This window comes from Homarus americanus, unplaced genomic scaffold (genome assembly GCF_018991925.1).
Source record: "Homarus americanus isolate GMGI-L3 unplaced genomic scaffold, GMGI_Hamer_2.0 scaffold23598, whole genome shotgun sequence".
In the NCBI taxonomy this organism is placed as follows: domain Eukaryota; kingdom Metazoa; phylum Arthropoda; class Malacostraca; order Decapoda; family Nephropidae; genus Homarus; species Homarus americanus.
In genome coordinates, this window is record NW_024731054.1 from 4060415 (window position 1) to 4073156 (window position 12742).

The window sequence follows — 12742 nt, forward strand, 5'->3', positions numbered from 1 at the left end:
AAATGCAAATGAACATGTGGTGAAAAAACTTTTTATGTTAAAGTTGCATTTTGTTGGCTAAATATGCACTTTGTCACTTTCATACAACTGGCAGCTCCCCTGGCAGTGTGCACTCACTACTGCAACCATCAGTTTTGCAATGTCAGAAAAAAATTCATTTGAAGGAAATTTTGATATCCTCAAGAAATGTTGTAGAAATTAGATAAATGCTTTACAGTACTGGAAATGATATGGCAAGAATTTTACCTCAGCTTTTATACACATTTATGAAGAAATCTAAAGAAATGTTGACCTTTATGTCAGAAATATAGTGATATGAGTTGGTAAAGCTACCACTGTACAGCCCACATGTTGCCAGTCTTCTTTCTTCAAATGATTTTGTATTGATATTATTATTCTCATTGTATAATTATTCATCCAGATGTGTGGATAAATGCTTTAGCAATGTTACAGTGTAAGCAATATTCTTATGTACAATGTACAGTATACCCTTGATTATGTACAGTATACCCTTGATTTAACAGCACCCAATACAGTGGTCCCTCGGTTAACGAGCACAATTCTTTCCAGAAGGTTGCTGGTTAACCGAAAACTCGTTAACCGAAACCATTGTTTCAATGGGTTTTTGGGTGATTGGTTCCAGCTTACCGAAAATTGCCTAAAATCAACAAAAAAGGTAGTAAAGTACACTTACTTTGAGGTGTGTATGTAGAAGGCTCCTGGATGATGATGATGGGAATTAGAATGGGGGTGGAGGAGAAGGGAGAAGAGAAGGCATTGGGGTGGAAGAAGTCACCCCATGGTGCCATTTCACCCATAAAATTTTAGCTCTCTTGGTGTAATTCAAGATTATTTTCTTTAAATCAACACTGCACTGCATTATATACAGTGACCCCTCGTTTAACGAACACCTCGGTTAACGTAATTTCGATTAATGAACTGCCTTCCATAAGGATCTTCAATTCGGTTAACGAAAAAAAATTCGGTTAACGAAGTTCTTACGAACCGACCTCAACATGTTTTCGCTTGCACTGACCGGGCAACCAGCTTTAGTATCAGTCCGCCAATACATTAATCGGTTCTAGGGCTTAAATTCCTTCCTATTTTAGTAAATATCAAGAAGTTTATACTATTCAATAATTTTAAAAGTTTAATATTCAATTTTTTAGTCATTTTAACAATTATTGAACATAATTGAAGGTAAAGTGACTAGTTTAATGCGCGGCATCCAGCCTCTTAACACAGCAAACAGGAGTTAGTCTCTCTCTGTTTTCACTGGAGGTAACATCTTGCTTGAGACTCTCTTCAACTAAATGCTTTTTTTCTGCGTTTCCAAGCAAATTATTTGTCATTTTGAAATATACTTTACATATTGACAATATATAATGCAGTGCAGTGCAGTGTTGATTTAAAGAAAATAATCTTGAATTTCACCAAGAGAGCTAAAATTTTATGAGTGAAATGGCGTCATGGGGTGACTTCTCTTCCACCCCAATGCCTTCTCTTCTTCCTTCTCCTCCACCCCCATTTTAAATCCCATCATCATCATCATCATCATCCAGGAGCCTTCTACATATACACCTCAAAGTAAGTGAACTTTTCTACCATTTTTGTTGAATTTAGGAAATTTTCGGTGAGCTGGAACCAATTACCCAAAAACCCATTGAAACAATGGTTTCGGTTAACGAACTTTTCAGTTAACGAACGACCTTCTGGAACGGATTGAGTTCGTTAACGGAGGGGTCACTGTATTGTCTATATGTAAAATATATTTCAAAATTTCGACTATTCGCGGTAACCAGATGGTGGCTAGGTTATGAGCCTGCCCATAGTGCAACAAGTCACCCCCACACACCCACAGCATCTCCTCACACTCCTCTCCCTTAGTTTGCACTCAACCATTACCTGCAACACAGCATCTCTTGTGTTGTACTGAAAACTTTAATGTTTCTGTGTGAAATGGCCCCTAAAAAACTGCCGTGTCAGTGCTAGTGATGCTAGTGGAGTAAAACATTTAGAGGCCACAAAGCCAAGAGGAAACAACTACCAATCACACTGTTTTTCAAGAAAGAACCAGCCACTCACCCAGCTGATTCATTTCCCTCACCTACTCGGTCAGCTGCTGCCGCTACTCCACCACGCACCTCTCCACCAACCACCATTGTATCACCGTCTGCCAACAGTGATCCTGATGATCTTCTTATGCTTCAATAACAAGACTTTATCCTACTGTACAGTACACTTCATCAAGCTCCAAACTTCCTCATACAAAGGAGAGTAGTACTGTATTGGTGACAAGTTTCTCATACAAAGTACAGGTATACAGTAGTGCACTAAGATAGTATAAGTTGCTATTCACGGCTTTGCCAATTCGCGCCAGTCCTTGGAACCTAACCACTATGAATAGCAAGGGTTTGCTGTGCTATAAATAGAAAAAGGTTATGTAAGAGGAACAGTATTCATAGATTCTGAAATGGCCTTCCTTTGTACAGCACTGCATACCTCCCCTTAGGATACAGTTAAATCAAACTTACCTGACACTGAGCAACATTTGGGGTGTGAACTGGTGTTCCACTTCCTTGACTGCCATTTCGGGAGCTAGATTTTCGAGATGGGGAACCATGACCCTGGTCTTCATCGTCATTTGCACCAAACATATTTGAAAGACGAGCGAACATGGCACTCTTGTCAATGGCTGTAAAGATGCCGCCTTTACATCAACCCCTGCATAGATAATATATTGTTAAATTTCCTGGTTATATATAAACATCTGAATACAGCCTTGGTTACAATCACAGAACACTGCATTTATTATTTCTAAGATATCTTGATCAAAATTTGCTGTGAGCACTGACACAACATCTAGGTTCAAAAGTCTACTTCATACAAAACAATGGGAAGGTTATACACAGGAACACTTTAATTGAATACAGTACTGTATAATAGTTTTTCATCCATTCAACAAACCATACAGAAATTACAACTACAGACAGTGAAAACAACATAAAGACCCCTGCTATAACTGCATCTGACATCACAATGATCCATAACTCATATCTAAATTAGATTTATTTGGGTTAAATTAAAGCTGCTTATAAAATCAATTTATGGATACTGTACTACATATGGCTGGTCTGAAGTGCCTGTTGCCAGTTGTGGTTCACAATACTTTGGGGAAAACAAAGCAATTTACAGTGTTAAACATTGTAGTGCTTTAATCTTAAGTACTGTACTATGGTATTTAGTAATTGTATTATCTTCATGTTGCATTTCAATTATCAAGTCCTGTGTGAGTCATTACCATCCCTTTGTAAGACTCCCACATTGTCACACATGTTCTCTATACACCCAGCTACTCATTATAATTCAGCCATGATAGAGGACAGTAGTTAGTGCATGAAGGTACTGAACTGTTAATGTGTGAGAAGTTGTAAGTAAATACTGTAAAGGCATTCATAAATAAACTAGGGGTCCCAGCTCAAGGTTGAGAAAGCCACAAGTCCAGAAAATTGTGAGGGCAAGTTGTAAACTCTTGGAACAATCTGCCAGTGTTGTGACGGCACCAAGAGTGAGATTGTTCAAGACCAGACTTAACCAACACTGAGACAAGTAGAGATACATTCTGGAGCCAGTACATGCCCACTACTTGCTAACAGTGTGCAACAGAGACGTGACCGACCACCCAAGCGGCTCGCAACCCAATCAGTGGCGAAGAGGATAAAACACACAAAACACATGTATTGCCTTACAGACAATTACAGATACTCCTCGACTTACGACCACCCGGACATACGACCGTCGTGGTCGTATAAAATATTTTTAAAATTACCTATTTTCGAGTCCCGACGTTAGCGATCGCACGGTGTACTGACAATTTTTTTTTTAATTCCCTTTAAAGTGGCTGGCAAGCATAAAAGTGAGAGTTTTCGTGGTGCTGAGAAGAAAAAGAGACACCCATTTTAGGTTTTCTATGTATTATTTTCGCATTTTCGACTTACGACCAATTCGACTTACAACCTGGTCGTCGGTCCAGAACCCCGTCGTAAATCAAGGAGAGACAGTATTTCAAAGTACAGTACAGTACATATGTTTTATTAATTTCATAGATCTTTGTTTTTGTGCACAGTATGAGCTTAATCACTATGAAACACAAGCAAAAATTGAGATACAGGCAAATCCCAATAACCACTGATTTGCATAACCGACGATTACATATAGGGGAAATAAGCAGCAAGTTTCGCTGATACCTCGTAGATCCGACGATTGACGTGGTGCAAATTCTTGCCACCAGAAGGCTCTGCACACTGCCTCTGACTCATTCTCGTCAACTTTGTTCTTGTTTATGCTTACTTTGTGTCACTGACTTAGTGTTTTTTCATTATTTCTGACTTAGTGAGTTACTCAGGCATGCCCCCCTCCCCCTTTTTTTTTACAGACATTAGCCCACCCGGACACAGGTCATTTTTAATGACCCACATCAAGTCCTGGGGAGCGAAAATAAAATAAAATAAAATAAAATAAAATAAAAATAATAATAATAATAATAATAATAATAATAATAATAATGATAATAATAATAATATAATAATTATAATAAATTAATAAAAATGTATAAAAATATATAACAATTACAATACAAAAATAATAATAATACAGGGTAATAATAATAAAAATCCATAAATAAAAAACAAAACAAAATAATCAATAGTGAGAAATGATACTGTATATGTATGTTGTGTTGTCAAAGTAAGAGAACCAATTGAGACCCTGCAATTGTGTGTAAATGAGGCAGAAAGTCATATCAGCAACCTGGAACTTGGTCACAATTTTTGTGATGCCATATGGCAGCAGGGTCTACCATTAGACAACACATTATGCTTACAATATCTTCCCAGGCGGTAGTACCTCCTTGTTTGGTACAGTGAATACCTTCCAACTCTGGCCGCTCTAAATCTCTTCTCAGCCGAGCTACCAAGTCATTTTTGCAACCTGTCATAACACTGGCCCCATCTGCACCAATACCATCAAACTTCTTCCCAGTGCCAGATTTAGACCTGTGGAGGCCCATGGGCAGCCTCTTTGTGGAGGTCCCCCCTCATAACTACCCAAGAGGGTGGGGTGGCGAGTGAAGCGAGCCTAAACATCTGGGAGTTCCGGTGCGCGCTGTAAGCCCCACGGGAAATTTTTGAAATTTGAACACTTCTTTGGAGAATTTTGAAGCCATACGCAGTTATATTGAGGAAATTAGAACATTGAGAAATTTTTAATTCACTGTATATTTATTGATAGTGTACAAATTCCCAACACACACACACACACAAAAGTGAGACATGACTGGAGTCATTCATGTGGTTTCAAGTCGACCAGCCCTGATATAGCTACTACCGCACATGTCAAAAATTTTCAAGAGACTTCACAGAAAAGAATATATTATTAGTTATTACAGAGAGATGATTCTTTGCATTATTACTCAGATAAACCTCTACTCAAATAATGGTTCTGTCCAAGAATGCATGTACAGGTTTCTTTAAGTCCAAGGTCAGATGTAATATGTGGAGGCCCACAGATTGTGGAGGCCCCTGGGCAGCTGCCCACTTTGCTCACTCCTGAATCAGGCCCTGCTTCTTCCTCCAAGTGTCACCATAACATGAATCTAATGTACTGTACTGTTGATTGATCATATTGACACTGCTGCTCTAACTTTTCTTCTTTGCTTTTTTGTTTTTTGCTGGTGGTGGATTAACATTCTTCCACATATCAAACAATCCCCTTTGGTGACTCATCACGATTAATAATAATGTCTGTGTTAGTTAGACATTACATCAATACTGTACAGAGGTATTAGTTGCACTGAAAATCGCTGACTCCTTGGAGCATCAACGACCAAGTACAGAGGTTCATGTGTACAACAAACATTTACTCTTACAATGCTTTTTATAAACTGGGCACTAAGCACTTCCTTATGGTAAAGCAAACTGTCAAAAATATAAATTTTTGCTCAAAACTATTGGATAGCTTCTAGATACTGTGAGTCTGACATGCTGGTCGCTTGATGGACGAATAAAAACCAGTAAATTTTTAAGATCTACTCGCCCTTCTGATATTTTGGTTGCCTCGGGCGGCCGGGCATATGTTAATTTCTACCCCTGAACATAAAACCGCCGCATTACAGCTGAGAAGACAAAATAGTGAGCACATTAGGTGCCTAAATATCTCTCAAATGAAGCATTTGTACCAGAGATGATTATCACAGCAGAACTCACTGATGAAAATAAAGTAAAAAAATAAACACCGAAATAAATAACTCGTCGGCGAGTCAGTCGTCAACATTAACCACCCAGAGGAAATTTTTTCCTTTAGGGCATGAGTCCCGAGGCGTTGACCAATATGTTTTTCCAGTGTATTTTGGTGTGTTTTAAACAAATCTGACCATCATTTTGGGTGGAAATTGCTAGTTCTTATCCCTCCCCCCAACAATAATGGGGGAGAGCCTGGGAAATGGGGATTTTTGGGTGGGGGAGAAAACAAAAATGAGTCTTCTAACCTAACAAAACCTAACCTAACCTAACACCAAGCCGGGAGCTCCCCCACCCCGGACAATGAAATTACCCAGGCTGTTTCCTTTGAAAAAAAAAAATAATATGTGATTGGTTTAAAAAAATTTGTGTGATGATATCGCTACATCATTGGTCACGACTGGATGACGTCAGTCAATATTGCGCATGTGTGATGCGCCAATAACAACTCCTAACAGAGACGGACTGAAAACTACATAAAATCAATTAAATTCAATTGTGTCGCTATTATCCATTTCAACCATGTATATATGGGGTTCAAAACGCTCAGAACAACGAGATCTAAATGTTTCAGTAGTTTATAACTTTCGGGCGTGTTATGTCTTAAAGTAAAATAATACCCACCCAGCCTATTGTTAATAAGATACTACTAAATTTTCATACACTGTACTACTATGAATTAATTAATATCTTCTTCCCATAGAAAACGGGAACAAACCAAGGTGACCACAACTTTCCTTGAAACCACTTGATTAAAAAAAAAGTCAATTTATGACTGTAGCCAGGTTTTGATTTTCTTATAAAATTTAAGTTTTTCCTATGGTTCTTGTTGTGATTCAAACGACTTTGACCTTTGTTTCTGGTGCTTACTGCCCTAACCTAACCTAACCAAAACCTGGCTACTATCCTAAAATGACTTTTTTTTAATCAAGTGGTTTCAAAAGTGCATTCCATCTTAATCTAATCTCACAATTCCAAAGCAGAAACTAACAGCAGAGTAGCTTAAAATAATGTCCTTGGCTGACCTGTGACATTTATCTATCCATTTACTTATATATTTATTAAGTATTACTTTACTTTTGGAAATAGCGCCTTGAAAGTTATAACTACTGAAACGTTTAGATCTCGCTATTCTGAGCATTTTGAACCCATACCTACATGGCGGAAATGAATAATAGCGACACAATTTAATTCAATTGAATTTAAGTAGTTTTCATTCTTCGTCTGTGAGGAGATGTTATCTTTTCATCACACATGCGCAATGTTGACTGACGTCATTCTGTCGTGACCAATGAGGTATCAATATCATCACGCAATTTTTTTTCGACCAATCACATTTGATTTTTTCAAAGGAAGCAGCCTGGGTACGATTTCAATTTCATAGATCAGTTTCACAATGGCTGTGATGGAGGTTGGTTGTCATTTGTGCTCCTACGTCTATTTTAAGTTTATTGCCGAGTTTTACGAGACAGACGATCATTCTATCCAATTCTTACGTATCCCTGGTCCTTCCACTTCTAACTAAGGTATTGTACTTTCGGACATGGCGTGCCCCAAAGTTTTTAACTAGTGAAACATTTAGGTTAGTTTAGGTATTTTTGCATTTGTGCACACAACGTTCCTACCCCAAATCTATTATCATAATCCAAAAAGACGTCTAATTACAGCATAAGATAATTTACTTCTATTACATTACCGTCGCAAACATATAATAACGGAGATAGCGCAACCCAAATCTTTCTCTATTTTCTTCCATTAATCTTCCGCCATTATCGCCTACCTCACCTCCCACACTGCGTGTCTCCTTCATAAATCGTCACGCTCATGCGTTCCCGTACACATCACACGGCTAATCAAAAGCATTTTTTTCCCCATCAATTGAAATGATTTGTGGTTTAATTCGCAGTATTTTTGGCCCAATCAGATTCGATTTTTATTTTGAGTCTCTCATGCTTCGAAATTCTAATTCATTTCCAACCATGGAAGTCTGCGATGGATGTCACTTCAATTATATGGAGTTAATTGCGCGTTTAAAAAAAAAAAAAAACGAACAAGCTATATAATTTTTTAGATCTCATGGTGTTCTCCCGATCTCAGTAAAGTGTCCTAAGTGCAATCTACCCGCCCATGCCCTCCGTATAGGTTATGTTAGGTCAGATTAACACAGTATAACCTTTTTCTTCTCTATTTTCAATTTCTTTCTGTTTTTATTTTTTCGTCCCCCAGGCCCCGTTGTGGGTCGTTTGACCTGTGCCCAGGTGGGATAATTCACGTAAAAAAAAAAAAAGGTCAGGTTTATGTTTTTCTAGTGTTTTTTTTTGTATTTTGTATTCGGTTTGCCATAATTTTTGTCAGAAAACACTCCACCAAAAAACCCCAATAACTAAAAACCTGGCAATTTCTGACGGATATCAAGGTCAAAACCAATCAAAACACAAAAATACACTAGAAAAATATAGTTTTGACTTTCTAACAGAGTTGTGTGAACTAGTGCAAATTTACCTTGGTAAATTTTCATTGTCACACCGTTCACTTTTAGCAAGTAAAAAATATATTTTTCTAGTGTATTTGTGTGTGTTTAGACCGAATATGACCTTCATTTTTGGCGGAAATTAGCCGCTTTTTTTTTTGCGATTTTTTTCGTTTGACGTTTTCCCAAAAAAAAGTGGCTAAGCAACTAAAAAATACACCAAAAAACACTAGAAAAAACAAAACCTAACCTAATCTAACTTAACTGACTCTCACCATATGATGGAATCACCTATTTCTTACCTTATTGGCCTGGTTCTTGTTCATCGTTGCATTCTGGGATTCTTACCCAACGCCACATATGTTGGTCTTTGCGATATTTACATTACGTCTTGCTCTAAGTACACTTTACTGAGGTTGGAAGAACACCATGCGATCGAAAAAATGCTATAGTTTCTACGTTTTTTTTCCCAAAAACTCGCAATCAGCTCCATATACTTTAAGTGACATCCATCGCAGACTTCCATGGTCGGAACTGAACTTGAATTTCAAAATATGAGACCCAAAATAAAACTCGATTTTGATTAGGCCAAATATACTCTGAATTAGCAAAAACGCTTTTGATTGGCCGCGTGACGTGTACGGGTACGCATGCGCGTCATGATTTATGAAGGAGAGCGAGAGACATGCAGTGTTGGGTGAGAGACAGACGATAATGGCGGGAGGTTAATGGAAGAAAATATAAAAAATTTTGGAAAAGCTATCTCCGTTATTATACAATTCCGCCGGTAATGTAATAAATGAAAATTATCTTATAATTAGACGTCTTACTCGAATATGATAATAGATTAGTGGTAGGAATGAACGGTGTGTAAACGCAATAATACCTTTACCTAAGTTTAAGCTAGGCCTACCGGGGGTCCGGGGACGGAGCCCCGGCTATGGATCAGATTAGGCCTACTGGGTGTCCGGGGGCAGAGCCCCCGGCTAGGACTTAGGTTAGGTTTTGTTAGGTCAGATGACTCGTTTTCTCCCCCACCCAAAAACCCCGATTTCCCAGGCTTTCCCCCATCATTGTTGGAGGGGAGGACGGGGCAAAAACTAGCAATTCCCGCCCAAAATGAAGGTCAGATTAGTTTAAAACACACCAAAATACACTGGAAAAACATATTGCTCAACCCCAAGGGACTCATGTCCTAAAGTAAAAATTTACTATTTATTAGTAATAGAGGTAGAGTAGGAATTTGTATGCCAGGTGTTAAATATACTGTACAGTATAGTCAAATGGTGCATAACTGAGGGCATACAGTACTATAGTATTTCAAGACCCTAGTCAACCCACCTTACACTAAACCCAGCTTTGTCTTAGATCCTCAGCGTCATATATCGACCCTTTATAACACTCCTCCAAATCATTACAGTAATACAGTGTGTGTAACTTAGTGTACTGCACCTGGCCCCACACTGATTAAACTAAGCTATATGGTTTATAGTTTAAATCATTTGCCAAAAGCATATCTAACTTTAGGTGTCTTTAATATAATAACGGCATTATACTTACTACAATACGAACATTGTTACACAGATTGTACCATATACAGATATGGTGACAATTATCTGGCAGTGAGGTGATCTATGATACATTTACCAAAATACACAAGAAATTCACTGGTAAACTCCTGCCAGCTGACCAGTGTTGACACCTGCGCTGACACACACGTCCTGCAGCCCGCCAGGTATGAAAGAAACATTAAATGGGTACCCAGCCTTTACATGATTCAGGCCTTACCATATTTTAAGTTAAATTAGCATTGCTCCATATGTGGTTTTAGGTTTCTTCTGGGTTCAGTACTCTGGTTTCCTCCTGTGAGAACACTGAACAGACCAAGCAGTTAGCAAGCTGATAAGTGGTGAAATGCTAAATAAAAATCAAAGATAATGGAAAGGGAACAATCACACAAAAAGATTTCACTAGCTGTGCAAATGGTTTCGAGGCAGGCAAATGCTTTTAAACATTTCAGACTGTAAAGATCATAATTATGAAGTAACCCCCCCCCCCCCCTCAGGTCACTCTAAGATATTAATTCTTCAGGTGGGTGTGCTCGGGTTGGATATTCTTTAGTTGATCACCACGACCAAGCATTTTAATTGTTTTAATTTTGCCAATTTCAGCGGCTAGTTTATTGTGCACTCAATACTCATCCTGTGAGCGTGTGCGCAAAAAGCTTACAAAGTAGAGTTCACAAAGGGTCTGTATAACTAACTCCCGTGGTCAGGTTATTATGGCATTGAATGTTACAGAGTATTTCAAATAAATTCTGTTTAGTTCTATACATAGAGGGTAACCTATTTACAACTGGGTGTGTACAGGAGTGTGAGGCAGTATTGTCTGCGCACTTCATTGTCATCCTGAATATCTTTTTAATACATATTACGTCTGAACTTGCCTAGCTTATATTACAGACGGACAAGGGACGACCTAATTGAGGTGTATAAGCATCTCAAGGGGAACTACTCAGTCGAGTGTCCTTACTTGGAGCTGGCGGACGCTCGGCCCACAAGGGGTCACAGCTCTAGATTGAAGAAGCCGCAGGTCCAAAAAACTGTGAGGGCAAACTTTTTCGGAGTGAGAGTTGTGAACTCTTAGAACAATCTACCAGAAACTGTTCTGACGGCACCGAGTGTGAGCAGGTTCCGCTACATTCAGGAGCAGGTGCATGCCCAGTACTTGCCAACAGTGCGTAACGGAGGAATGTGAGTTCAGTATTGCTGGATATGACTCATTTACGAACCTTACTCAAGAAACTTGCAAAAGGGGTGTGGTTATCAATGCTAGGCAAGACCTTAGAGCCAGCCAGGCGAGTGTACAGGGAGAGGATGTTTTTGAAGAGTCCAAGTGGTGTAAAATTAAATTAAAGGGAAGGTACTTACTTATTGTTGGGTGTATCTACAGATCCCCAAACTGGCCCACTAAATCAAAGGAACTTAGAGCTTTAATAGACAACACGGCGATGCTCAACCCTAGCCACCTCCTTATCATGGGGACTTTAACTATGGCGACATCGACTGGAGAAACGAGTTCACCCCAAATGACTTTAATAATCCTGCTACTTTTTTGTAGAAACTCTGAGAGATTATTTTCTGTTCCAACATGTTAGAGACCCGACACATTACAGAGGGGAGCAAACACCCAAGCCACTTGACCTCATCATAACAAACGAAGAAAGTATGGTGGCCAAACTGGAACATATAGTCCCAGTCACCATGTAGTGTTGTCATTCAGATTTAACTGTTACCTAGTTCAGGATAAGGCCAGGCCAAGGTGCAAATATTTCAAGGAAAATTACAACGGGATCAGGGAAGAGATGAGGGGTATCCACTGGCCTGACTCATTAAGGCACAAGAACGCAGACACTATGCTGAATATCATAACTAGTAAAGTGACCCATTTGATCGATAAATATATACTCAAGACCAAACCCAGTGCCTCTAGGAATACGAGGGGATCCCTACACATGAACCACGCAGCGGTCGACAGAGTTAAGAAGAAAACCCAGAAATTCAAGACCTGGGTTGGGTCAAACGATGAGCAGGACAGGAGGATGTATGTAAGAGCCAGAAACCAAGCAAAGATAAATTGTAGAAGGGATGAAAAGGAGTTCCAGAGGTTGGTTGCAAGCGAGGTCAGGTCAAACCCAAAGGCGTTTTACTGCTACGCAAAGTCGAAATTAAAAACGCGGTAGGAGTATCAGACCTGAGGCTTGAAGATGGTAATTATGCAGATTCTGACCAGGATAAAACTGAGGCATTGAAGAGCTTCTTTTCCTCGGCATTCACAAGAGAGGATACAATTAACCTTCCTGCGTTTGAGGACAGGCGGTTCGACATAGCACTGACCCACATTGTGTTCACAGAAGAGGGTATTAGAAATAAACTGTCCAGGCTAAAGGTCCATAAGAGTCCCGATCCTGACATGG

The 12742-nt window shown here is 39.1% G+C and overlaps 1 protein-coding gene across 3 annotated transcripts in view; it reads right to left on the reverse strand.

The window, feature by feature from the left end:
* Nucleotides 1–12742, reverse strand: part of LOC121867529 (BTB/POZ domain-containing protein 17-like) — a 54568-nt gene that overhangs the window by 34674 nt on the left and 7152 nt on the right. The window contains exons 1-2 of one of the 3 annotated variants that reach the window (XM_042367517.1): nt 10339–10481; nt 2535–2724 (exon numbers count right to left, since the gene is read on the reverse strand). In XM_042367517.1, the coding sequence (XP_042223451.1) occupies nt 2535–2678 (144 nt within the window). In that variant the 5' untranslated portion in view covers nt 2679–2724; nt 10339–10481. Of the gene's footprint in view, nt 1–2534; nt 2725–10326; nt 10482–12742 lie in introns of those variants that run through there. The other 2 variants (XM_042367516.1, XM_042367518.1) reach the window with 2 other exon arrangements.